Source organism: Jaculus jaculus, chromosome 23, assembly GCF_020740685.1.
Source record: "Jaculus jaculus isolate mJacJac1 chromosome 23, mJacJac1.mat.Y.cur, whole genome shotgun sequence".
NCBI classification, from domain to species: Eukaryota; Metazoa; Chordata; class Mammalia; order Rodentia; family Dipodidae; genus Jaculus; species Jaculus jaculus.
Window position 1 is genome coordinate 3,561,592 of NC_059124.1, and position 27,908 is coordinate 3,589,499.

General features: G+C 42.4%; 1 protein-coding gene across 1 annotated transcript in view; it reads right to left on the minus strand.

Moving 5' to 3' along the window:
* The window catches only part of LOC101601711 (vomeronasal type-2 receptor 116-like), a 91,653-nt gene that overhangs the window by 59,554 nt on the left and 4,191 nt on the right, over window positions 1-27,908 (minus strand). Inside the window, exons 2-7 of the mRNA XM_045139640.1 lie at window positions 27,388-27,477; window positions 21,104-21,164; window positions 19,192-19,281; window positions 16,945-17,305; window positions 16,692-16,851; window positions 3,170-3,296 (exon numbers count right to left, since the gene is read on the minus strand). Of these exons, the coding sequence (XP_044995575.1) occupies window positions 3,170-3,296; window positions 16,692-16,754 (190 nt within the window). The 5' untranslated portion in view covers window positions 16,755-16,851; window positions 16,945-17,305; window positions 19,192-19,281; window positions 21,104-21,164; window positions 27,388-27,477. The remainder of the gene's footprint in view (window positions 1-3,169; window positions 3,297-16,691; window positions 16,852-16,944; window positions 17,306-19,191; window positions 19,282-21,103; window positions 21,165-27,387; window positions 27,478-27,908) is intronic.

Genomic DNA, 27,908 nt, shown 5'->3' on the forward strand with positions numbered 1-27,908 from the left:
GCTCTACATGGTGAACTAAAGTTTCCTTAGAGAAGGTCTACCCTCATGAGGTTCTCTGACAGGAATTTCACCCTTAGGTGATATTAGCCAACATGAAGTATAAGAAATGATTTAAAAACAAAAAAAATAAATGAAGATAATGAGAGGGAACATAATAAAATCAGAAAGAGAGGTGATGACATTTTTGACAGGTAGAAAAAAGATAGAGTTGTCATAGAAAAGAATAGGCAAGGAAGACTGCTAAGACCTTAATGAAAGAATGAATAAAAAAACAATGACATAAGACAGCAAATTTGGTAAGGCAGACAAAAATTTGCAAAATGACAGATTTAAAAATTGTTCAGGCACATTAGGGAACTGGAAATAATATAAGTGCTATTTGATTCATTTGAACTCAAGTAAGTGAACATTTCTAATAATTATGTTGAAGAGTAAAACAAAAACAGACAAAAAATATAATTTCCATAAAAGAATTTTCTATTACAGGAAAGGGATTGACACAGAGGTTCTACTATCTCATGTAAACGATAACATATTTGATCAAAAAATTCTTCTGTCTCAATATATTCAAACTAGAAAAATACTAATAAAACAAAGGGAATTCTAATGATTTCAATAAAAAGGCATAAAATAGTCATTGAAAAAACACCCATTATTGCACCTGGCAAATACCAACTGCAAACTCACATCCAAGCATTATACTGATTTTTGAAACTACAGTCACAAAAAAACAAATTATAAGCCCAGTATCTTGAGTGAATAAAGGTGATAAAGTTCTCAATGAAACAGAAAGTAAAGAAGGGCATATAAAATTATTACAAACTTGGGCTCAGCAAATAATTGTGGTTCCCATGTAAGCATGAGGGCCTGTGGGTATATGAAACTGCCTGAATTCAAATCTCCAGATCCCATGTAAGACAGCCATGCGAGACCATGCATGCCTGTTACCCTTGGCCTGCAGGGGAACAGAGAACCAAGAATCTTTGCAGCCCTACAAGTTCTGGAATCAGTAAAAGGAGAATCTGGCTTAAAAGAAAAAGCTGGTGAAAGAGTGACAGTGAAGGTCATCAGATGTCCATCCTGGTCACTGCAGATGAGTGACGCCTTCCAGAGGCGAGTGCATGGGGCATTCAACAAAATAAAGACACTCTCTCCCCCCACTCTTCTACAATGACTACTGTAGTGTGAAGGCTAAAAAGTAGCTTAGTTCTACAGGAGTTATCTGACATGCATGAGGCCCTATGTACAATTTAAAGTGCCTAAAGATGAAAACAGGATGAACTCTTAGACTAGGATATAAGATGAGGGCAATAAACAATGTATTTCCAAATCACAAAGGAGACTAGAATAGTTTGTGTGTAGACCAAATGACTATACAGAGAAAGAGAGAAATGGAGCCAGATGCAGTGACATACTCCTTCCTTCAACACTGAGGAGCCTGAGGTATCAGAATCACTGTAGTCTGAGGTGAGCCTAGGCTCTAGAGTGACTTCTTGGATAATCCAGACCCTATTAATACCCTATCTGAATAAGCAACAACAAAAATGTCTGAGATGAAGAGATGTCTTAGAAGTTAAAGTGCTTGCCCGTGATGCCTAAGGACTCAGGTTCAACTCGTCAGGTCCCACATAAAACATATGAACAAGGAGATGCAAGTGTGCAAGGCCACATATGTGAAATTGCTGATACATGCGTCTGAAGTTTGATTGAGTGGCCGGAGGCCCTGGTGTGCCAATTCATTCATATTCTCTCTTTCTCTCTCTCACCCATAGGAAATACAAGAAAGAAAATAAATTAAAGAGATCAAATCTTTATAAAACCAGCCTTTGTTCTCTCATAAAGTTAAAATTGATGATTCCCCACCTTAGGGCTATTAAATCATTTCATAATTGAAGTAAATATCTCTTTTCTTCCCAGAATAGTCATAGGATATAAATTAAATATGACAGGCATGAAAAGAAAAATCATGCATTTTTTCATTACACTTACAAAGTTCAAGTTGACTTAATAGAGATACAGAATAAAACGATAAGACATTTGTGGTGGTTTGAGTCAGGTGTCCCCTATGAACTTATGTATTCTGAAGGGTAGGTCCTCAGCTGGGAATTGAATTGTTGGGGGCAGGCTTATAGGTGTTACAACTAGCGTCCACCTGCTGCTGTGTGGCATACTCTCCTATTGCTGTTGTCTACTTGATGGTTGCTAGGAGATGGGATTCACCTTCCACTCATCCCATAATTTCCCCCTGTAATCATGAAACTTCCCCATGGCTGTAAACAAAAATAAATAAATTAAATAAATAAAATAAAACAAAAAAACAAAAATCCTACATCCTCCCACAAGCTAGACTTTGTTGAGTATTCTTTGACAGCCATGTGAAACTGCCTGCAGCAACAGTTAATTAGAATATGGAAAAGGAGTAGAAGGAAAAGGGATGGAGCTGAGTGAGCCTGGCGTGGTGGCACATGCCTTTTATCTCAGCACTAGGAGGCAGAAGTAGGATGATAGATATGCAGCCACCCTGAGACTACATAGTGAATTTTAGGTCATCCTGGGCTAGAGTGAGATGCTACCTTGAAAAGCAAATGAATAGATAAACAAACTAAAGAGCTGGAGAGATGGCTTAGTGGTTAAGTGCTTGCCTGTGAAGCCTAAGGACCCCGGTTCAAGGCTCAATTCCCCAGGACCCACATTAGCCAGATGCACAAGGTAGCACACACATCTGGAATTCGTTTGCAGTGGCTGGAGGCCCTACAGTGCCCATTCTGTCTCACTCTCTCTTTCTTCCTCTTTGTCTGTCTGTCACTTTCAAATAAATAAACATAAGACCAAAAGAAATTAAAAATAAATGAAGAAAAAACTGACTGCATTTGGAGGGAATAATTTCTTATATTCTAAAGTACAATAGTAACTATGCATCTGGCAACAAATTAGAATTTCAAAACATCTGCAAAAATTTTTAAATGCTCCCCATATAAGTAACAGGTGACCTGACAGACTCTAGTCATTACATATGTGAACTGCAAAGCTGCACAGTTGGATATAAGGTGTCCAATGCCAATATGTCAATTAAAAATCACAATATTAAAAGTTAGCAATGATATTTATACTCATGAATGTAAAGGAAAGTAATTGCTACTAAGAGTTTCAAGGGAGGAGTGAAACTTACCCAAGTACACCAGGCTGTTGTAGTTTTCTAGCATCACATCCCTATAAAGGGTTTGCTGAACAATATCAAGGTATTGCCATTCTTGCCAGGAGAAGTCCACAGCTATATCTTCAAATGACACCAACTCCTATAATGAGATAATTTTCTTCAATATAAGACCATATGAATAGGAACAGAAAAGAAGACTTCAAGCTGGGCATGGTGACACACGCTTTTAATCCCAGCATTCTGGAGGCAGACGTAGGAGTATTGCCAATCCCAATGATATATAAATTCACTGTTCAATATCAGATATAGAAATCTGATTTGGTATAGAGAGATGGCTTAGTGGTTAAGGTACTTGCCTACAAAGCCAAAGGAACCAGGATCAATACCCCAGGACCCACATAAGCCAGATGCACAAAGTAGCACGTGTGTCTGGAGTTCATTTGCAGTGGCTTAAGACCCTCACATGCCATTCTCTCTCTGTTTCTTTCTATCTCATTAAATAAATATTTTTAACAAACCTGAAAAAATATAATTTCTTTCTAATTTTTTCTCAATGGGTCAGACTTTTCAAAAAGCATATTTAAGATTAAGATATGCTGGGGTAGGGTACAGGGACCGCAAGTAACATTTCTTCTATCACAAGCAAGAAGACCTGGATTTAAATTGCTAGGCATATGGCCACATATGCCTACAGCCCCAACACTGAGAGAGGTGGAGACAGGAGGACCCAATGACACACTGTTCATCCATTGTAAACAAAAACTCAGAAGCTCCAGGTTCAAAGAAAGACTGTCTCAGGCAAGAGCTGAAATAGAGTAGGACCCTTATGTCTTCCTCTGGCCTTCACTGATATGTGCATGAGGAATATGTACACACGTACATAAACCACGCATACCACACACAGAAAACAAAGTGAAGATTGATTGCTTATAAGTAATGATAACTTATTTAGATCAATAATCTAAGCTTCAAAATTGGCAAATGATGACAATCTAAATAAAGTTATAAAACAATTGCTTGATGTACATTGAATATGCTCTTAGACATCATTCTATCATAGATTATGTCTACATTTCTGAATGCATGTTTTCATGTAACCAAACTTTACGTACTTACATAAAACTTAACTGATTCATTTGCCAAATATACTTGAGTTCTCAAGAAATAAGTAAATTTGTAAAAAAGTTGTTAACCTAGTAAAGGAATAATCATTTATCTGTAAGCAGGGAAATGGAGAGAGAATGGGCACACCAGGGCTTTTTGCCACTACAAATGAACTCCAGTAGCATGCATTACTTTGTGTATTTCACTTTATGTACTGTTGGATTTCAAGCTGGTGGGGTGTAAGAGGTGTCATTGTGGGTAGATCCTAGGATCCAACTCGAATATGTGTGAATTCCAGGCTAAAGGTATGCACAGTACTGGAACTCTGCTGGGGTTTCTGGGTTTGTGGTACTGGTGATGTTAATTTCCCTCTGTGTGAACCTGTGAAGGGCACCCAGCTTCTTCTAACATTATAAAACTTCCCCTGGATCTGTAAGATTCAAATAAACTGTTTTTCCTATAAACTGTGTCTGGTTTGGAAGTTCATCCCAGCAACATGAAGCTAACTACAATAGAGCTGGTACCAAAGAGCTGGGGAGATGACTCAGTGGTTAAGGCAGATTTCTACAAAGTCAAAGGATCCAGACTCAATTCCCCAGTACTCATGTAAAGCCAGATTCACAAGGTGGCAGATGCATCAGGCATTCGTTTGAAGTGGCTAGAGGCTCCTGGAATGACCACACACACACACACACACACACACACACACACACACCACACACACACACACACACACACTCACACTCTCTCTCTGTCTCTCTTCCCCCCACTCCATACACACACACACACACACATATGTATAATCTGCCTCTTAATTTCTCAAACAAATAAAATATTTAAGAAGATAAATAGAACTAATACATATGAATAAGAGAACACAGAGCAATTATAAAGATTTATGAAACAAGTGTTGGGCTTCTAATTTCATACAACAAACACCTATAAAAACAAAAAAGTCACAAGTATCCTGACATAATAATAGGAGGCCTTAATACCATGCTCATAGACAGTCATTACAAATTAAAAATCATCAAAATAAATTATACCATAGATCAACTGGACATAATAAATATCTATACAATAGTGTGTTAATAAAATGGGGATACACATTCTTCTCAGCTGCACATAGACTTCCAAAACTAATCAGATTACAGACCACAGAGCAAGCATTAGCAATAAACAAAAAAATGAAATGATTTCTTATATCTTATGAGATGAATAAAGCTTAAAATCAATAACAAGAGAAAGACAATACACAAATAGTTGCAGACTGATCAATACAGTTTTGAATGAACCACAGAACACTGAAGAAATCAGAAGAAATTTTAAATTTCTACAGGGCATTTAGTATGATAGCAGAACTTATAAGACCTTCTGGGATATAGCCAAAGAAGTAACAAGAATAAAGTTTACAGGTATAAGTATGGATCTTTTATATATATATATATATATATATATATATATGTATGTATGTATGTATGTATATATATATGTATGTATATATATATATGTATGTGTATATATATATATTTTTTTAATTTTTACTAATAACTTAAATGATTATAAAAAATATCCCATGGTAATACCCTCCCTCTCCCACTTTCCCCTTTGAAACTCCATTCTCCATCATATCCCCTCTCCATCTCAGTCAGTCTCTCTTTTATTTTGATGTCATCATCTTTTCCTCCTATTATGATGGTCTTGTGTAGGTAGTGTCAGGCACTGTGAGGTCATGGATATCCAGGCCATTTTGTGTCTGAGGGAAGCATGTTGTAAGGAGTCCCACCCTTCCTTTGGCTCTTACATTCTTTCCACAACCTCTTCTGCAACAGACCCCGACCCTTGGAAGGTGTGATAGAGATGTTTCAGTGCTGAGCACCCCTCTATCACTTCTCAGCACCATGATGCCTTCTGAGGCATCCCAAGGTCACTGCCATCTGGAAAGAGAAGATTCTCCATCAAAAGTGAGAGTAGCATTAAGATAAGGGTATGAACATTAAGAGAAGTGCTTACTGGGCAGTTTGATAAGCATATTATATACATTTAGCCAGACAGCAGCAGATGTTACACACCTACGGCTCATGACTACCCATTTTAAATTTTCAGTAACAGGGATGTATTCCCCACCCATGGAGTGGGCCTCCAGTCCAATTAGAGGGCAGTTGGTTTCCACCATGACAGATGTGCCACTATTGCACCCATTGGCTCATTTGGCCTGGCTGGCCAAATATAAGGTTTGCAGTATACACTATTGAGTATCTTCACCAGTGATTTCTCTTTCTCCCATTGAAGTGCATGTAAAATGGCTTTTTCCAGCTTTCCTGTCAGCTGGTCTACATGAGGGAGGTTATCAGCTCAGTTCCAGCAGGATTTCTCAGTGGCCTTGCAGCCCAAGTATGTGGAGACTTCAGCAATAGGGTCTTACCATCTATTCCTAGTGGGAAACCAAGTGACTTGGCAATAGCCTATAATGTTTTGGGGGCATCAGAGACCTTCCTGGCCAAGAAATCACTGGAAGGTATTCCATCCCTGGCACTTAAAATTTTCTAGCAACAACCTATAGCTCCTGATTTTCCATTGTTGAAATAATTATGTTTCCATATCAGTTTTATATATCCTGTGAGATTTTAATTATCCTCCCTCCACTTTTCCTTTACTCAATCTCTTCCTTGACCTCACTTTGGGCCTTTTCACCCCCATGAATCTATTCCTCTATTTACATATATACAATACCATACCCCTCCCTTCCTTTGTCTTCCATTTATATCTCTTTTCTAGCGTACTAACCTTTGCTACTGAGTTTTCTTCCTACTCACACAGAAGTGAATCTATCTGGGCCAGGGCTTTTTTTAGTTGGGAGATTTTTGATAACTGCTTGGATCACCATTCTTGTTATAGGTCTATTTGAATGATTAATCTAATCTTGATTTAATTTAGGTAGGCCATATAAATCAAGGAAACATCCATTTCTTTCAGATTTTCATACTTAGTGGAGTATATGATTTTCTATTATGTCCCTATGGTTTTTTAAAATTTCTCTGGTATCTGTTGTGATGTTGCCTTTTCATGTCTAATTTTATTAATTTCTGTTTCTTTCTTTTGGTCAGATTTGCTAGGGGTTTATCAATCTTGTTTATCCTTTCCAAGAACCAAATCTTTGTTTCATTGATTCTTTGGGTTTTTGTTTTGTTTTGTTTGTTTCTATTTCATTAATTTCTGCCCTAATCTTTACTATTTCTTCCTGTCTACTGATTTTCAATTTGCCTTGTTCTTCTTTCTCCTAGGGTTTAAGGTAAAGCATTAGGTTTTTATTTGCGACCTTTCTGATTTCTTAACATAGGCACTTAAAGCTATAAATTTACTTCTTAGGACTACCTGTATTGTATCCCAAAGGTTTTGGTATGTTGTGTTCTCATTATCATTTCACTCTATGAATTTTTTATTTCTGTCTTGATTTCTTCATCCACCCATTCATCATTTTGCAGTGTATTGTTTAGTTTCCATGATTTTGTGTATGCTCTATACCTTTTCTTGCTAATGATTTGTAGTTTGATTCCATTGTGGTCAGATAGAATGCAAGGAATTATTTCAATTTTTCTGTATTTGTTAAGTTTTGTTTTGTGTCCTAATATATGTTGTATTTTAGAGAATGGTCCATGTGTTGCTGAAAAGAATGTATATTCTGCAGCATTTGGTTGAAATGTCCTATGTATATCTGTTATATCTATATCTTCTAACCTCATTAAATACAGATGTTCTCTGTTTATTTTTTGCCAGGATGACCTGTCAATTGATGGGAGGACTTGTCTGAGAGTGGATGTGCCTAAACAGTCGCTCATTAAGTAAACACCTGTTTTCTGGATTCCATTCCATGTCGTACTGACCCTATGGTTTCAAGGAAATGCATCTCAGAGAGGAAGTGGTGAGACAGCCAAATCCACTAAGAAAATATGAGCCAATGACTACAGAGACAAGGGGACACCACTCACATTCCTGGAGTTCCAGAGACAGTAATCACAGGAGAAATCGGCGATTAACAGACACCTGAAGACGTAAAACCAGAGGCTCTAAGGAGGAAGTCTGGTGGCACAATGGTCCCACGAGCTCCTTGGCATCCACTGGGAAGAGGCCCGGACCACGAAGCCACCACCCGCGAGGCGGGACAGAACTCTTCTCTGATCTAGATTCATCTACAACAGGTGCAGTGTTCCCAGCTGCCCACAGTCTAGCATGCTACCTAGACCAGCAGCTCACTACCTAGTAATGATTTCCTATCTAAAACCGTTTTGAAAATATTTAAATCTATACTATTTTTAAATAATCATGAATAACAAATATTAGACAAAAACTGATTTATGATCAATTCCTCTAAAAAATGTACCTTAAACTTCTTTTATTACCTTAGTTGAAACTGATTTCTTTTTTAGATTAACATATAAGCATCAAATATAAATTTTCAGCTAATGTGCTTCTCAAAAAACTTTATTATACATTTCCATTTCATAATAAAATTACGCAAATACAATCCCCAAAATCGGTAATATTCAGTATCTGGATAAGCTTTTTTTTTTTACATAATAAAAGTTGCTTTGTTTTTAAGTGTTTAAGTTTTGAAAAATTTTATAGAGAAACTTAAAACTCATAATTGACGCATTATTATGAAATGCTGGTCTATTTGTGTTTATTTTTCAATACAGATTTTTAAAGTTTCATCTCATGCAATTTAAACAAAACATTGTCATATGAAAGGCTTTCTGTCTTTATGTTCTAAGCTTTGTGTTTTATTTCTAATAACACAAGTGTTTAAATGTCCAGGCTTAAGATTAAAGACTGCTGAATCTTATAAAACGTAAGCAAACAAATAGTCTAATTTAAAAGTAACAGTGGTCCATATAAATAAAAACTAAAAAGTCTTTGGTTTTTACCTAATGTATCATTAGATATTATATATGAATATATATATATCCTTTTATTATAAATAAGTATTATCTACATGTGCCTATGTCTCAAAATGTTTATGTAGTTTGATGTTATTTTATACTTATATAAAAATGGCCATGTAAATTGAAACTTTTGAGTTCAGACTCACTTTAAATCATAATATACTTAAATTTTTATACAAAATCACGCATGTAGTTAACCAGGCTTGATCATTGTTCTATATAACTCATTATCTGAGTTCTGATTTCACTAGATGGCTCACAAAGCCCCTTTTGCTTTCAAAATATGCTGAATTTCAGGGAGACATCTCCCACCCCAGGGTACAGCTTTGTCTTTATTAAAAAGTTGTCCCTTTCGGGCTGGAGAGATAGCCTAGCGGTTTTAAGCGCTTGCCTGTGAAGCCTAAGGACCCTGGTTCAAGGCTCGGTTCCCCAGGTCCCACGTTAGCCAGATGCACAAGGGGGTGCACGCGTCTGGAGTTCTTTTGCAGAGGCTGGAAGTCCTGGCGCGCCCATTCTCTCTCTCTCCCTCTGTCTTTCTCTCTGTGTCTGTCACTCTCAAATAAATAAATAAATAATTTTTAAAAAAAGTTGTCCCTTTCCAATCTGTATCCATTTTATGCGTGTGTCTTGTCCTATTGCTACAGGTAAGCCTTCCAGTAGTATATTAAGTAAGAGTGGGGAAACTGGACACCCTTGTCTTGTTCCTGATTTTAGTGGAAAAACTTTAAATTTTTTGCCATTTAGCTTTATGTTGGCTGTTGGTTTGTCATAAATAGACCTAATTATGTTGAGATATGTTCCTTCTATTCCCAGTTGCTATAGAACTTTAACCATGAAGGGATGTTGGGTTTTGTCAAATGGATTTTCTACATTTACTGAGAAAATCATGTGATTTGTGTCCTTCAGCCCATTTATGTAGTGTGTTACATTTATTGACGTTTATATATTGAACCACCCCTGCATTTCTGGGATAAAGCCTACTTAGTTGGGGTGAATGTGATCTTTTCGATATATTCTTGTATTCTGTTTGCCAATATTGTGTTCAGAATTATTATATATATGTTCATAAAGGAGATTGGTTTGTAATTTTCCTTTTTTTTTTTTTTTTTTTGTTCTGTCTCTGTCTGGCTTTGTTATCAGGGTGATGCTGGCTTTATAGGAGTTTGGTAGAATTTCTCCCTTTTATATTTTATGAAAAAATTTAAGAAACAGGGATGTTAGTTCTTCCATGAGGGTTTGGTAAAATTCACCAGAGAATCCATCTGGGCCTGTTTTAGTTGGAAGACTTTTTATAACTGCTTGGATCTCCATACTTCTCCATACTTGTTATAGGTCTATTTAGATAGTTTAGCTTTTCTTGATTTAATTTTGGTATGTCATACAAAGCAAGGAAATCATCCATTTCTTTCAGATTTTCAAAATTAGAGGCATATATATTATTAAAGTATGTCCTTATGATTTTCTGAGTTTCTTTCGTATTTGTTGTAATGGTGCCTTTTCATGTCTAATTTTATTTACTTTTGTCTCTTCCATCTCTTCTGGTCAAATATGCTAAGGGTTTATCAATCCTCTTTATCCTTTCAAAGAACCAACTTTTTGCTTCACTGATTCTTTGTATTTTTTTTCTGGTTTTGTTTTGTTTTGTTTTTATGGTTTCTATTTCATTAACTTCTGCCCTAATCTTTATTATTACTTCCATGTACTAATTTTTGGTTTGCTTTGTTCTTCTTTTTCTAAGGCCTTAAGGGGAAGCATTAAATTTTTTACTCATGAAATCAAATTTCTTAATATAGGCACTTAGAGTTATAAGTTTCCCCATTAGGACTGCCTTCATTGTGTCCCAAAGGCTTTGGTATGTTGTGTTCTTATCATACTTTGATTCTACAAATTTATTGATTTCCTTATTGATTTCTTCAATTCATCCCTCAATAGTGTAATGAAGATGTTGTACATGTATACAACGGGATTCTATTGAACGGTAATTGCCTAAATATGGTCCAGGGAAGAGATTGAGTAAAAGGATTGTAGGGGGAAGGTAAATCAAAATTCAGGTTATTGTGAATAAGCCACATGATAACCTACATTTCTGGATAACGGCACACCCAGAAGCCATAGACTGTTACTAGAAAAATTTCAGTGTCAGGGATGGGATACCATCCAGTGAGTTGTTGGCCAGAGAGGCCCCTGATGCCCCCAAAACATCACAGGCTATTGCCAAGGCTCTTCGTTTCCCACTAGGAATAGATGATAAGATCCTATTGCAGATGACTCCACATGCCTGGGCTGCAAAGTCACTGTGAAATAAAACTGAGGCTGAGCTAAAAACCTTTTCCCAGTAGACCAGCTGACAGAAAGCTGGAAAAAGCTGCACTGCATGCAGCCTTATGGGAGACAGAAGCCATCAGTGTGAAAAAAAGGAGACACTGCAAGCCAAGTTTGGCCAACCAGGCCAAATGAGCCAATGGGTGCAATAGAGGCATGTCTGCTATGGGGGAAACCAGCTAGTCTCTTAATTGGTCTGGAGACCAGCTCTATGAGGAAATACATGCCTGGTACTGAAAATCTAACCAAAAGCCTATGGTGGTCATGAGCATTAGGAATGAAATGCCTGCTCTGGTCTGTCTAAGTACATCTATTATGCTCACCAAACTGCCCTGTAAGATCTTTCCTTAATGTTCAAACCCATTTTCACTTTTGGTTAGAGAAGCTTCTCTTTTCAGATGGCAGTGACCACTGGGATGACCCAAAAGGCACCATAGTGCTCAGAAGACGTGACTGACAAATGTTCAGCACAGACACATCCTTATCACACTTTCTAAGGCTCAGGGTCCATTGTGGAAGAGGTGGCAGAAAGAATATAAGGGCTGAAGGTAGGGTGGTCCTCTGATGTCAACATGTCTGAATATACACTTATGCAGACATGAATACGTAAGGAAACATGAATTCTACTTTTGAGTTGAAAGTGTGTTCAGTGGTAGATCATATGTTTCACCAGTGCTATAAACAGTAAAAGTATTAGTTGTTTCAAATGTTAGGAAGCACGCAGTTTACAAGAGGAGACATAGGTATCCTTGTTGGAATTCAGGAATTGGGGAGAGACCATTGTGGTTAAGGAAACACGCATATAACTACTTCCCTTTAAAAAACTAAATATCGCCTGGAGTGGAGGCACACACCTTTAATCCCAGCACTCAGGAGGCAGAGGTAGGAGGATCACCATGAGTTCAACGCCACCCTGAGACTACACCATGACTTCCAGGTCAGCCTGGACTAAAGTGACACCCTACCTTGAAAATGAAGAAACAAAACAAAACAACAACAACAACAACAAATCACTAAAAATCCCCAAAAAGCCTAACCATACAATTCAAGGCCACAAAAAAAACAATAGAAATGCAAACCTGAAGGCTATAAACAGAGAAAATAGTAAGATTAGGATAGAAATCAGAGAAATTCAGACTGAAAAATAATACATTCAATCAACAAGAGTCAGTCATTTTTTTCAAAAATTAAACAAAGATGGGCCCTTGCGGGCCCATTCTCTCTCTCTCTCTCTGTCTTTCTCTCTTCCCTCTCTGTCAAATAAATAAATGAATAACTTCTTTAAAATGAACAAAATTGACTAACCCCTACTCAAACTAACTAAAAGAAAAGACCTAAAGTAGTAAAACTAGATATGAGAAGGTTCTCACAGATTGCAATGAAATCCAGAGAACCATTAAAGAATATTCTAAGATGTTGTTTTTCCCAAGGGAAAATTCAGAAGAAATGGATAGATTCCTAGACCTTACCCAAACCAAGAGAATATAAAAACAAATGTGGACTACCAATGACTGAAGCAGGAATAAGCTTCCCCCAGGAAGAGGAGGCTCAGCAGGAGTGGGAGGGGCGACTTGATCCAAATACATCTTGTGTCTTTGAAATTCTCAATAAGTAAATGATAATAATAAATAAGCCTGCACAGAAAGAAAACCCCAGGTTCAAGTAGATTCACCACTGAGTTTTACCAAAATATGAAAGAGTGAACAAACTGTTCCATAAAATAGAAGGGGAAGGAACACTGCCAAATTTATTCTTCTTTCTCCTATCAGGATTGGAGGGTCCAAAGGAGCAAAGAAGGAAAAAAAAACAGGAAGGAGTGAAAAGAGAAACCAAAACCGATCTGACACCATCTCAAACCCAGCCTTTGCTGGAACTCATAGCTAGCTATCCCAGGATGAGGAACTGGATTCTGCAAAAGGGCTCTATCTGCTGCTTGGGAAACAGAGGGCGCCTTCCTTTCTTCTCTCTTTCTCCCAACTTCTTTGCAAGCAGTCTTTGTCATGTACTGGGGATAAATCTGAGCTTACTTGTGACTCCTTTCTTTTAAATTTAGAGTTCAAACCGCACACCAGCAAACAGGGGCCACATCACTCCATTCTTGGGGGAGGGGCAGGGTCAAGGATGGGAGGTCACTCACCTAGATGTCATGCAGAGAAAGCAATTGCGAAGAAATTCAAGGCACAGGCCTTGCAAGGTAGATCCTCTATCACTAACTTTTATGTTAATTGACACAGAGTTTTTCCACTTGTGTAGTTTGGACTTGAAATAACTCTGTACACTAGGCTGGCCTGGAATTACAGACATGCACTGCCATTTCTGCACCTCTTCCTACAAAGCTCTGCTATATGCAGCTGGGATTTTGATGCCACCACCTTGTGTTCAAAGGCTCTGGCTGGGAGTAAAAACCGCACAAGGAGGGACACATGGAGTGTTTCTGCACAAGCTCCACACAACTCTAGGAACTGCATGCAGGAGGCAGAAGTTGAGCCAGGAAGTCAAAGGGGTACATAATGCAATGCTGCCATGGACAATTCTGTTCACGTCCACAAAGGACACACTGCAAGTCTTGAAGGTGCAGGTCTGTAATCCCAAGATCACGGGAAGCCAAGGGAGGAGCCTGCACAGTGCAAGGACAGCCTGGGCTACAGAGTGAGACCATGTCTCCAAGAGTAAGTTTAAAAAAGATACATGGAATATGGCTCAGTGACACAACTTGTCAAACATACACAAATCTCTAGGTTTGCTCCCCAGTGAAACAAACTCACAGTGGAACAGAGAAAGTGAAATGACTCGAGAGAGAAGAAGCAAATCAAAGGACCAGGAAGTGGGAATCCTGATCCCAGCTCCTGTCCTATGTCCCCAGGTCCTGACGGAAAGGCCTCCTAGGAAAGAGGTGGTGAGAGACCCAGAGATACTAGGGAAACACTGGCCAGTGACATCAAAAACAGGAGAGTAGAGCTCAAACAGCTGTATTAGACCAGGCAAAGAGACAGTCACAAAGATTCAATGATAGATCAGAGACTAAGAGAAACAAACCCAGAGACTCACACAAAGCTGCACAGACAGGCTGAGATGGTGGGATCAAGAGCCCTGACTCCAATCCCAAGGAGAGATTAGGACAGACGGGAGGTGGCCCTTATAACATTCTGACTAACGTCTCTGGAGACATGACCTTATGGTACCCCAACACACTATGGCCACAGCCCCATCTCCAGCCACAACAAGACCCCCATACTCTACATGGACTGGATACAAGGGCTCACCACCCAGATAACAACAAAGCTCAACCTACAATGCTGCTGTTCTGAATGCTCCCCTACGCACAGCCTCAATGTAGCCCACAAACCACCGCGGCAGTAACCAGCTTGTCTTCCAGACCTTGTGTCCGGCAGCTAAACTTGGTGATTGCTGGAGCTCAGGTTCAAGGTGCACCCCTATGCACAACATCAATGGAGCCCACAAACCACTGCGGCATGAACCAACTTGTCTTCCTGACCTTGTGTCTGGCAGCTAAACTTGCTGATTGTTGGAGCTCGGGTTCAAGGCAGGGTGGCTAATAGAGTACATGGCCCCTCAAGGGCCAGGGCCTGGTTGGGGCTACCTAAGAACACCAGAGTCCACAGACAGAGCTCACCACACAAACGGATGGAAGTTGTGGGCAGCTGGCAGATTGAACAGAACTAGACACCTGTTTGCAATCTCCAAGAAAACAAAAAGTGGACCTTAGGAATTGGGGTTCATGGGATACTGTGGAGGAAACCCCAAGACCCAAATGGGATAAACAATGAGGAGCTAGAAGATACTGTCCTGTGCCAGAGATATAGAAGTTACAGCTTCTGTTCCCTAGCTAAGGAATCCAGTCCACAAACTCACCATTTTTGGCTTCCTGGGCATGAAGTGCATGTAATAGACAGCCTCAGGTCACTGGATGAACCCCCAGACCAGAGACAGTTTATGAGAGGAAGAAGGGATATATTTGAAGCTTACAAATCCAGGGGAAGTTCCATAATGGGAGAAGAAGCTGGGCACACTTTCACAGGCCCGACAGACACAGAAACCACCACCACACATCAGGGAGCACACTGCAGGAACCCAGGCAGAACCCAGCACTCTGCATGTCTTATGCTGCAATTCAGATCCTCCTTAGGGCTGGACCCTAGAATCCACCCACAGTGACACCTCCTCCAGCCAAGAGGCTGCAGATCTAAACTACAATCTTTAACAAGCTCCTGAATATAGATATAGGAGGTCAAGATTTCAAACTACCACAGTGCCCTTCCTTAATTCCCTCACAGTAGCTTGTTCCAGAAATTATGAGAAATTTTCAGGCTTATTCCTGAAAAGGAGTAAGGCAATACTCAAAGGTCATTTACACTTAGGACTTAAGCATAGTTCATTACTACTTAAATATTATTTGAACCACCATTATAAAGAAGCAATATTCTCTGTACGCTGACACACTTCATAGCAAATATTGTTAACTGTGCTGAAATTCTTGACTCTTAGATACAAGTCAGATGCCAGACTGAAGGAGTCCTTTCCTGTTCCATGTCCCCTTAATTTTCCTTTCATTCCTTCCTTCTTTCTCTAGGCCATGCCTTCACCCACCAGATCTCCTCTAACCTCTTTCTTGCATCAGATCTGGCCTTCATTCTCCAGATCCCTCCAATCCACTTCTTCTCTCAGACCCCTTTCCCTTCTGCTCACTAAGCCACACACTGTATCCCCTCCTTCACACTCTTCCCTCCTCCTGTACAACCTCACTTGTTCCCTCACATTTGATCTCATCTCCACCTCCACACTCAGTGTCACTTTCCTCAGTTGCTTACCTCCTTCTGAGTCCCCGGCTTTGGTCAATGGCCACCTCCAAAAGGCGCTCACATCCTCCCTCACACCATGCCTTGTTTCCTTCTCACCTGTCTGTAATCCTGGCATAGCTTCTCCTCTCACAGACTAGTTAGCCCACCATCCATCCTCAGAGGCTAGGGACCTTTGACAACTGATCTTTCACATACTACTAAGGCCCTTCTGCACAAAGTTTTCTGGACTCTTGTGATACCAAGGCACCGAATTGCCTGACCCTTCGTGGTAGCCAGTGCAGGATTAAGCCCTGCCCTCCTGAAGTCAGCATCCCATTTCATACTTTGAACCAAGCATCACACTACCTTCTTCTTCTTGGCTTTATGGTCATAGAGGTGACAGCAGATGGGCCAATCCAATGCAATCATTCTTGCCTTGCTTTGTCCACCTCACTGCCCAGCAGGAAATGCCATCCTCCCATTCTTCAGAACAGCCAAGTGAGTCTCAAGAGAGGACCTGGATTCTCTGAGATCACACATAGAGAAGGTGAATGGGAATGGAGATGAGGGCTCTGTCCATGCTAATCACAGGTATGACCACCGAATTTTACCCACTCACTTTTTACTTGATACAGAGTCTAACTAAGTTCATCAGGCTGGCTGAGAACACACTATGTAGCCCAGGCTGGTCTGGAACGTGCAACCTTCTTCCTTAATAACCCTCATCAGAAGGTGGATGATAGGCATGCCCCCGCTTGAATGGCTTCAAAGAGAGATGTGAACGCAGGTCTAGGCCACACCCCCTACTTAAATTAACAGAGTACTGGGGAAGGACATCAGAGAGGAGGACGCTTGAGGCCTCTGTGAACAGCTGCTCCTGGAATCCTTCGTCACGAATTAACCCTCCAAAAGAGTGGGGTCCTAGCCGGCCAATGTTCCTTCTTAGCTCAGGATTCATTCCCATGTTCAATGCCAGACCACTGAAGACACAGAAACAGTGACAAACATGGAGAGAGAAAAGAGGCCATGTCTTCAGAATAGTGCTTAATGTATGTGAACCCCACGATTAGCAAGCTGAAGCAGGGAGTCTTTAGTAACATTACAGTTGAACATCCCGACATAGTTAACACTGGGCCTATACGGAAAATTCAATCCTTAAAATTCTGTTTCTTTAGTACCACTCCTGGTACCACAATCAATACTAGTCAGAGATTTGTACAGGAACAGAATTAACAGAATGAATAAATGTTATAAGGGTGTGGTGATGTGATTCAGGTGCCCCCCATAAATTTATGTGTTCTGAATGCTAGTCTCCCAGCTGATGGCAAATGGAAACTAAACCCTCCTGAAGGCACTGTATTGGTAAAAGCAGGCTTATGGGTATTTTAAAATTTCCTTTTCATTTTTAAAAAATATTTTATTATTTATTTATTTGACAGAGAAAAAGGGTGAGGGAGAGAGAATGTGGGCATGCCAGGGCCTCCAGCCACTGCAACCGAACTCCAGACATGTGCACCCCTTGTGCATATGACTAACGTGGGTTCTGGAGGATCGAACCTGGGTCCTTTGGCTTTGCAGGCAAACGCCTTAACCGCTAAGCCATCTCTCCAGCCCCCTTTTCATTGTTAAAAGCAAAAGGAGTAAAGAAGATTCCTCCTGTCTAAGCCTCTTCATTAAATAGGAATACAGGCTTATACTGCCTGGGGTGGAGGGAGATTTGAAACAAGGGATAGGCCCCTTCCCCATTTCACCCCAGCAGAGCACTGAAGAGGACATACAGACAGAAGTGGAAGGAGATGGGTGCACACAGCTGTTCCTGCAATCCTGCATCCTGAGTTATCAGCCAAGCGGGACGAAGCCACTTCAAAGACCAAGGTAACACAGTCACACGCATCAGTGGCTCAGAAAGGGAAATTGCCTAATCATGGTCACCCAGCCAGGAAGTCGGAATCCTATTTCCAGCCTACAATCTAGTAAGCCCAGGACCTGTAGGGAAGGATACTAAGGATCAGGCAGTGAGAGACACAGAAAAATTCGAGACAGGCCACTGACAGGACAAAGGGGAGTTAAACACACATGCCTGGATTAAGACAGTGAAAGTCACAGAGACTCACTCGGACTCAGAAACACTGAAGGCTCAGAGGTAAAAGCCTAAGATGTAAACCCAGGACCCACAAAGCTTCACAGTGAGCTGCAGCCTCAGTCACAGCTGTACCTCCCTGAGAGGGTGCACAGAGAAGAATGGCTGCCCTTAGGAAGTGGTCAGCTATGATCAGACAGGATGAGCACTGCTCATCTGGTCACTGCTGAGGGGTACCTGGTGAAACCAACTTCTCAAGCCACCCACATTATTGCTTCATGCTGTGGCCTCCATCTCCTACACACTATGACCAGACACTACCTCTCGCCACAAACAATGGGCAGGAAGCTCCTTTGCATCCAGATCAGTAATACAGCTTCCATAGCATGCGGCCACTCTGAAGCCCTCCTACACCTCTGCCTAATAGCCACAACATGCCTTTAACTCATGACAAGCTCCTCACAGAACAGTGAATAGCTTCCTGATGGTTAGTAGCAGGTGGGCATCACCCAAGATTATGAGAGCCAAGAGACAAAGTTCTGAGCAGCTGGGAGCTACAAAGAAACCTGATGACTCAGGAACAGATATAAAATACTGCAGGTGTTCAATTACACAGGCACAATGTTGCAATAACCTGGAAATCAGACATGAGGGTTCCAGGAGATAACAGGGCTAGGAGTTCTGGGTCACAGAACTCAGGAACCAAGGGACACAGGCAATGGGGAGTCGCTGAACCATGGTTATAGGCTGTTACCATTTATCTTAGGAAGCCAGGCAAAAACTCACCATTTCTAGATCCTGGGGTATAAAGTGTCCTCTCTTGATCCCACAGGAGCAAAGTTTCAGAGGGAATTCTGGAAAAGTTCAAGTTTCCATCTGGAAAATTAACAAAGTCACACATCAAGGTCATATATGTTCTGGCGTTAAACATAAATTATTATCATTGTTGAGGTAGGTAGAGTGACTGTGCCCTTGAAATAAAGGCAGAAATGGCCTTAATTCTGTTCATGAAATCTCCACTTTGCTACTGATTAAAGAATGATCTGACTTCCTACTTCTCGCTTAAAGGTGATCCCTAAACCTGTGTTTTTCCATGGACAACCTGAGCCCCTACTTGGACGGAGTGTCTCTTTCCTACAATTTAAGTCCAATACAGACGTTGTGATTGGCTACACCACAGATGGCCTCTTCTGGAGCCAGCCACTAGCCCAGACCCATCAGCCCTCTCTCTGGCTCACCACTCACCTGGAGCTAGGGCTCTCTTAGCTGCCCATTCATCACTCCTGAACCTCCAGACCTTTAAGGAAGAGCTACCACCATTGCTTCTTAAGCTTTTCCGGGAAATAGAAAAAGAAGGAATTCTACCAAACTCCTTCTATGAGGCCAGCATTACCTTGATACCAAAACCAGGTAAGGATAGAACAAAAAAAGAAAATTACAGACCAATCTCCCTCATGAACATAGATGCAAAAATTCTCAACAAAATATTGGCAAACAGAATAGAAAAGTATATCAAAAAGATCATTCACCCTGACCAAGTAGGCTTTATCCCAGAGATGCAGGGATGGTTCAACATACGTAAATAACCATTACACAACATGTTGCTAACTGTGCTGGAATTCTTGACTTGCAACTCATAAGAAGCAGACCCCCGAGTGAGGGCTCCTTTCTCTTCCCATGTCCTCTTCATTTTCCCCATGTCTGGTCTCCTCACTTTGCCTATAGTCCATGACTTGACCCCTCAGAACTCCTTAAACCTCCCCCCTTTTCTGAGATCTGGCCTCCAGCCTGATCTTCCCTTAGAACACATTCCCTTAAGTCTCTCCTTCAAACCCTCACTGCCTCTCTCTGGCCTTGACTTCCTCCTTCACACACATAAGGCCTGTCTTCCTCACACAGATCCTCCTTCCAGACCCTTTAGCCCCTCATCCATCCTCAGAGATTGGGGAACACCAGGAGCTCATGCTTCTGCCATCGATTTTAATGCCCTAGGGACATAGTGAAGACACAGCCATGGGAATATTTTTTTCCCATGCTGGCAGGCAGTAAGGGACACACCCACCAAGTCCCTGGTCCCTGGCCTCAGAGTCCTTTACTCCACAGAAAGCTAAGCTCTATATCCCACTGCTGTCCTACGTTTTGTGGTCCAGGACTAGGGCTGGTGGACTGCAAAGGAGCTCTGTCTTCCCCCAGGCAAATTTCCACTCTTGCCATGCTATAGTCACAACACACTAGCCAACAGGGAGCAACATTCCTCCTTTTAGAAAAGGAAAAACCTGAGTCAGGGGCAGGAATTGGCTGCTCTGAGGTGCCACTGAGAGGTGACTGGGAATGAACGTGAGGCACAGGTAACAGCAGTCCCATGCTCCTTCACTGACATTCACACTCCTGGTTTGTGTTTATTTGAGACAGAGTGCCAATAGGTACCCGAGTTTGACCTCGAAATAGCTCTGCAGACTAGACAAACAGATGGAAGTTGTGGGCAGCTGGCAGATTGAACATAACTAGACACCTGTTTGCAATCTCCAAGAAAACAAAAAAGTGGACCTTAGGAATTGGGGTTCATGGGATACTGTGGAGGAAACCCCAAGACCCAAATGGGATAGACAATGGGGAGCTAGAAGATACTGTCCTGTGGTAGAGATATAGAAGTTACAGCTTCTGTTCCCTAGCTAAGGAATCCAGTCCACAAACTCACCATTTTGGGCTTCCTGGGCATGAAGTTCACGTAGTAGACAGCCTCAGGTCTCTGGATGAACCTGCAGACCAGAGACAGTTTATGGGAGGAAGAAGGGATATATATGAAGCTTACAAATCCAGGGGAAGTTTCATAATGGGAGAAGAAGCTGGGCACACTTTCACAGGCCCACGCAGAGACAGAAACCACCACCACACATCAGGGAGCACACTGCAGGAACCCAGGCAGAACCCAGCACTCTGCATGTCTTATGCTGCAATTCAGATCCTCCTTAGGGCTGGACCCTAGAATCCACCCACAGTGACACCTCCTCCAGCCAAGAGGCTGCAGATCTAAACTACAATCTTTAACAGACTCCTGAATATATACATAGTGAGGCAAGATTTGAAACTACCACAGTGCCCTTCCTTAATTCCCTCACAGTAGCTTGTTCCAGAAATTATGAGAAATTTTCAGGCTTATTCTTCAAAAGGAGTAAGGCCATACGCAAAGGTCATTTACACTTAGGACTTAAGCATAGTTCATTACTACTTAAATATTATTTGAACAACCAATATAAAGAAGCAATACTCTCTGTACGCTGACACTCTTCATAGCAAATATTGTTAACCGTCCTGAAATTCTTGACTCTTAGAGACAAGTCAGGTGCCAGACTGAAGGAGTCCTTTCCTGTTCCACGTCCCCTTAATTTTCCTTTCATTCCTTCCTTCTTTCTCTAAGCCATGCCTTCACCCACCAGATCTCCTCTAACCTCTTTCTTGCATCAGATCTGGCCTTCATTCTCCCGTTCCCTCCAATCCCCTTCTTCTCTCAGACCCCTTTCCCTTCTGCTCACTAAGTCACACGCTGTATCCCCTCCCTCACTCTTCCCTCCTCCTGCACAACCTCACTTGTTCCCTCACATTTGATCTCATCTCCACCTCCACACTCTGAATGTCACTTTCCTCAGTTGCTTACCTCCTTCTGAGTCCCCGGCTTTGGTCAATGGCCACCTCCAAAAGGCGCTCACATCCTCCCTCACACCATGCCTTGTTTCCTTCTCACCTGTCTGTAATCCTGGCATAGCTTCTCCTCTCACAGACTAGTTAGCCCACCATCCATCCTCAGAGGCTAGGGACCTTTGACAACTGATCTTTCACATACTACTAAGGCCCTTCTGCACAAAGTTTTCTGGACTCTTGTGATACCAAGGCACCGAATTGCCTGACCCTTCGTGGTAGCCAGTGCAGGATTAAGCCCTGCCCTCCTGAAGTCAGCATCCCGTTTCATACTTTGAACCAAGCATCACACTACCTTCTTCTCCTTGGCTTGATGGTCACAGAAGTGACAGCAGATGGGCCAATCCAAGGCAATCATTCTTGCCTTGCTTTGTCCACCTCACTGCCCAGCAGGAAATGCCATCCTCCCATTCTTCAGAACAGCCAAGTGAGTCTCAAGAGAGGACTTGGATCCTCTGAGATCACACATAGAGAAGGTGAATGGGAATGGAGATGAGGGCTCTGTCCATGCTAATCACAGGTATGACCACCGAACTTTACCCACTCACTTTTTACTTGATACAGAGTCTAACTAAGTTCATCAGGCTGGCTGAGAACACACTATGTAGCCCAGGCTGGTCTGGAACGTGCAACCTTCTTCCTTGATAACCCTCATCAGAAGGTCGATGATAGGCATGCACCCGCTTGAATGGCTTCAAAGAGAGATGTGAACACAGGACTAGGCCACACCCCCTACTTAAATTAACAGAGTACTGGGGGAGGACATCAGAGAGGAGGACGCTTGAGGTTTTGAAGCCTCTGTGAACAGTTGCTGCTGGAATCCTTCATTCCAAATTAACCCTCCAAAAGACTGGGGTCCTAGCCAGCCAAAGTTCCTTCTTAGCTCAGGATTCATTCCCATGTTCAATGCCAGACCACTGTTGACACAGAGATAGTGACAAAGATGGAGAGAGAAAAAAGGCCACGTCTTCTGGATAGTGGTCAACAGATGTGAATCCCCATGTTAGCAAGCTGAGGCAGGAAGTCTTCAGGAGCATTAAACGTGAATATCCAGACATAGTTAACACTGGGCCCACATGGAAAATTCATCCTTAAAATTCAGTTTCTTTAGGACCACTCCTGGTATCATGATCAATACTACTCAGAGATTTATAGAGGAACCGAATTAACAGAATGAATATATAAGGGTGTGGCGGTTTGATTCAGGTGTCCCCTATTAACTTAGGTGTTCTGAATGTTAGTTTCCCAGCTGACGGCAATTGGAAATTAAAGCCTCCTGAAGGCACCGTATTGTTGGAGGCGGACTTATTGGTATTATCACAAGTTTCCTCATGCCAGTGTTTGGCACACTCTCCTGTTCCTGTTGTCCACCTTATGTGGGCCAGGCGGTGATGTTCACCCTCTGCTCATGCCATCCTTTTCCCTGCCATTGTGGAGCTTCCCCTTGAGCCTGTAAGCCAAAATAAATCTTTATCTCACAAGCTGCTCTTGGTTGGGTGATTTCTGCCAGCAATGCGAACCTGACTGCAACAGTAAAGTGGTACCAGGAGTGGGATGGCTGCTGACACCTGACTATGTGACTCTGGCCTTTTGGAGCTGATTTTCAAGAGGAATGAGGAAGGATTTGAAACCTTGGCCTAAGAGATGCCTTGCAGTGCTATAAATACCGCTTGATGGACTGCCAGTGTGGAACGGCCTAAATGCAGCAAGAACTATGGACTGTAAGGTTTGGCTTAGAGGGTGAGAAAGAGCTTTGCTTGGACTGGGCTAGCAGTTTGTGAGAAGCCTGCTCTTATGCCCATGTCCTGAGAATTTGCACAAGGTTGCTTTGTGTAGAAATGAGCTGGTGTGAACAAAAGGATGTGGCCTGGGGCGGGGGGGGGGGATTATGTTTGGGTGAACTGCTGCCCGTTCAGCTGCAATTGAGAGATTACAACCTTTGAGATTGGGCCAACTGGCCTGCACAGAGGTAACAGGAAGAATGCAGACTCTTTTGAAGGGGCCTGAGTGCTCAAGGAGGTCCTGTTCTTCAAAGTCTGCTTTATTCCCCTCTGTATTAACATACTGGCACCCTACCTGGTATTATGGAGCATAAGAAATGCAGGAAAGAGTGGGTCACTCAGTTTGTAGCACGGTTTTGTGTTTTGGAAATGGCCATGGGCAGTGTGAAGCAGGTTTGCTGGATGCCTGCATGGAGACCCTATGGGGCCATGAGGATGAACCGTGGATCGCAATGGAGACCCAGTGGAGATGCCGGGACCACAAGACGGCTGCCAAGGAGAGTTTTCCAGGACTGTGAGTAGCCTAGCTGGAGGGGCGGAATTGAAACTCCACAGACTTATTGCTGCTAAGAATGATCAAACTTGGAGATTTGTCACCTACTATAGCTTTTGGACTTATAACTAGATTTTGATGTTTGCCCTATTTAAAACTTGTTTTGGTTGACTATTTCTTTGCTATGCCCAATGCCATTTTTTGCAGTGTGAATGCTTATTCTGTGACATTATGGGGTTTGGGGAGAATTTTTTGTATTATGGCTCAGTTAAAAGACATTGAATTAAGCTGTGGGTGTGGTGACACAGGCCTTTAATCCCAGCACTCAGGAGGCAGAGGTAGGAAAACTGCCGTGAGATCGAGACCACCCTGAGACTACATAGTGAATTCCAGGTCAGCCTGGGCTACAGTGAGACCCTACCAAAACGACACTCCCCCTCCCATGCCAGAAAAAGGACCTTGGATTATGGGGATGTATGAACATCACTGGAATTGGTAAAACTTATGAGGACTTTTAAAAAATGCATTGCAGTTTATATCGTGTATGGTTATCAGTTTATGGGGACAAGGGGCGGAATGTAGTGGTTTGATTCAGGTGTCCCCCATAAACTTAGGTATTCTGAATGCTAGGTTCCCAGATGATGGAGATTTGGGAGGGAAAAAAAAGAGGTTTATTTTGGCTTAGAGGCTCAAGGGGAGGCTCCACGATGGCAGGGAAACAATGGCATGAGCAGAGGGTGGACATCACCCCCTGGCCCATATAAGGTGGACAACATGAACAGGAGAGTGTGCCAAACACTGGCAGGGGGAAACTAGCTATAATAGCCATAAGCTGGCCCACAACAATACACCACCTCCAGGAGACTTTAATTTTTGATTGCTATCAGCTGAGGAGACTTGCATTCAGAATACCTAAGTTTATGGGGGACATTTGAATGAATCCACCACATTCCGGCCCCAGCCCCCATAAACTGATAACCATACATGATGTAAAATGCAATGTATTGGCTAACAGGCTACGAGCTGGGCAGCCCACCAGGTACTTTCTGCAGACAGAAGAGTCTGAGAACTCTGGCTGCTCAGTGCATGAGGCTGGATGCCTCAGCAGTTCCAGTCTGGCACTGGAGGCCTAGAGGATTCCCGGGAACTGCTGGTCTTCAGTCCATGCTGGAAGGCTGAGGAAGCTGCGTGCAGATGTCCATGCAAAGCAGCAACAGGGTAGACGCAGGCACCAGCGAGTGGCAAGGCAGCCAGATCAAAGGCCCTGTTTCTCTGAAGCTTCTTTTTATACAGGCTGTCACTTGAACAGCTGGCCATATGAGGACCAGCCAAGAGGTGTGTCCCTTAATTCCTGACCTGATCAAGTGGACAAAGGAATTAAACTGTGACACATGTATGTGACATTATACTTCATTCTCAATCCCCTCTCCACAGAACTGTCCCTGTTGGCTGTTTCCCTTTCTTCCCTTATACTGTCAACCTAGCATTCCTGTCCCACCAACACTATAAATTATGACTTCACTATTTTAAAATTTCCTTTTCATTTTTAAAAATATTTTATATTTATGTATTTGACAGAGAAAAAGGGAGAGGGAGAGAGAATGTGGGCATGCCAGGGCCTCCAGCCACTGCAACCAAACTCAAGACATGTGCACCCCCTTGTGCATATGACTAACGTGGGTTCTATGGAATCGAACCTGGGTCCTGTGGCTTTGCAGGCAAACGCCTTAATCGCTAAGCCATCTCTCCAGCCCCCTTTTCATTTTTAAAAGCAAAAGGAGTAAAGAAAATTCCTCCTGTCTAAGCCTCTTCATTAAATAGGAAAACAGGCTTATACTGCCTGGGGTGGAGGGGAGATTTGAAACAAGGGATAGGCCCCTTCCCCATTTCACCCCAGCAGAGCACTGAAGAGGACATACAGACAGAGGTGGAAGGAGACGGGTGCACACAGCTGTTCCTGCAATCCTGCATCCTGAGTTATCAGCCAAGCAGGAAAAACTCACTTCAGAGACCAAGGTAACACAGACACATGCGTCAGTGGCTCAGAGAGGGAAACTGCCTAATCATGGTCACCCCGCCAGGAAGTCAGAATCCTAATTCCAGCCGGTGATCTAGTAAGCCCAGGACCTGTAGGGAAGGATCCTAAGGATCAGGCAGTGAGAGACACAGAAAACTTGGAGACAGGCCACTGACAGGACAAAGAGGAGCTGCACACACATGCCTGGATTAAGACAGTGAAAGTCACAGAGACTCACTCGGACTGAGAAACACTGAAGGCTCAGAGGTAACAGCCTAAGATGTAAACCCAGGACCCACAAAGCTTCACAGTGAGCTGCAGCCTCAGTCACAGCTGTACCTCCCTGCGGGGCTGCACAGAGAAGAACGGCTGCCCGTAGGAAGTGGTTGGCTATGATCAGACAGGATGAGCGGCTTCTTCTGTTCACTGCTGAGGGGTACCTGGTGAAACCAACTTCCCAAACCACCCACATTACTGCTTCATGCTGTGGCCTCCATCTCCTACACGCCATGACCAGACACTACCTCTCGGCACAAACCATGGGCAGGAGGCCCAAGCTCCTTTGCATCCAGATCAGTAATACAGCTTCCACAGCATGCGGCCACTCTGAAGCCCTCCTACACCTCTGCCTGACAGCCACAACACGCCTTTAGCCCATCACAACCTCTTCACAGAACGGTGAATAGCTTCCTGATGGTTAGTAGCAGGTGGGCATCACCCAGTATTATGAGAGCCAAGAGACAAAGTTCTGAGCAGCTCGGAGCTACAAAGAAACCTGATGACTCAGGAACAGATATAAAATCATGCACGTATTCAGTTACACAGGAACAATGTTGCAATAACCTGGAAATCAGACATGAGGGTTCCAGGAGATAACAGGGCTGGGAGTTCTGGGTCACAGAACTCAGGATCCAAGGGACACAGGCAATGTGGACTCACTGAACCATGGTTATATGCTGTTAACATTTATTTTAGGAAGTCAGGCACAAACTCACCATTTCTAGATCCTGGGGTATAAAGTGTCCTCTCTTGATCCCACAGCAGCAAAGTTTCAGTGGGAATTCTGGAAAAGTTCAAGTTTCCATCTGGAAAATTAACAAAGTCACACCTCAAGGTCATATATGTTCTGGCTTTAAACATAAATTATTATCATTGTTGAGGTAGGTAGAGTGACTGTGCCCTTGAAATAAAGGCAGGAATGGCCTTAATTCTGTTCATGAAATCTCCACTTTGCTACTGATTAAAGAATGATCTGACTTCCTATCTCTTGCCTAAAGGAGATCCCTAGACCTGTGTTTCTCCATGGACAACCTGACGTGGATGGAGTGTCCCTTTCCTACAGTTTAAGTCCAATACAGACGTTGTGATTGGCTACACCACAGATGGCCTCTCTGGAGCCAGCCACTAGCCCAGACCCATCAGCCCTCTCTCTGGCTCACCACTCACCTCGGGATAAGGCTCTCTTGGCTGCCCGTTAATCACTCCTGAACCTCCAGGTTCTGGTAAGTCTCCCCTT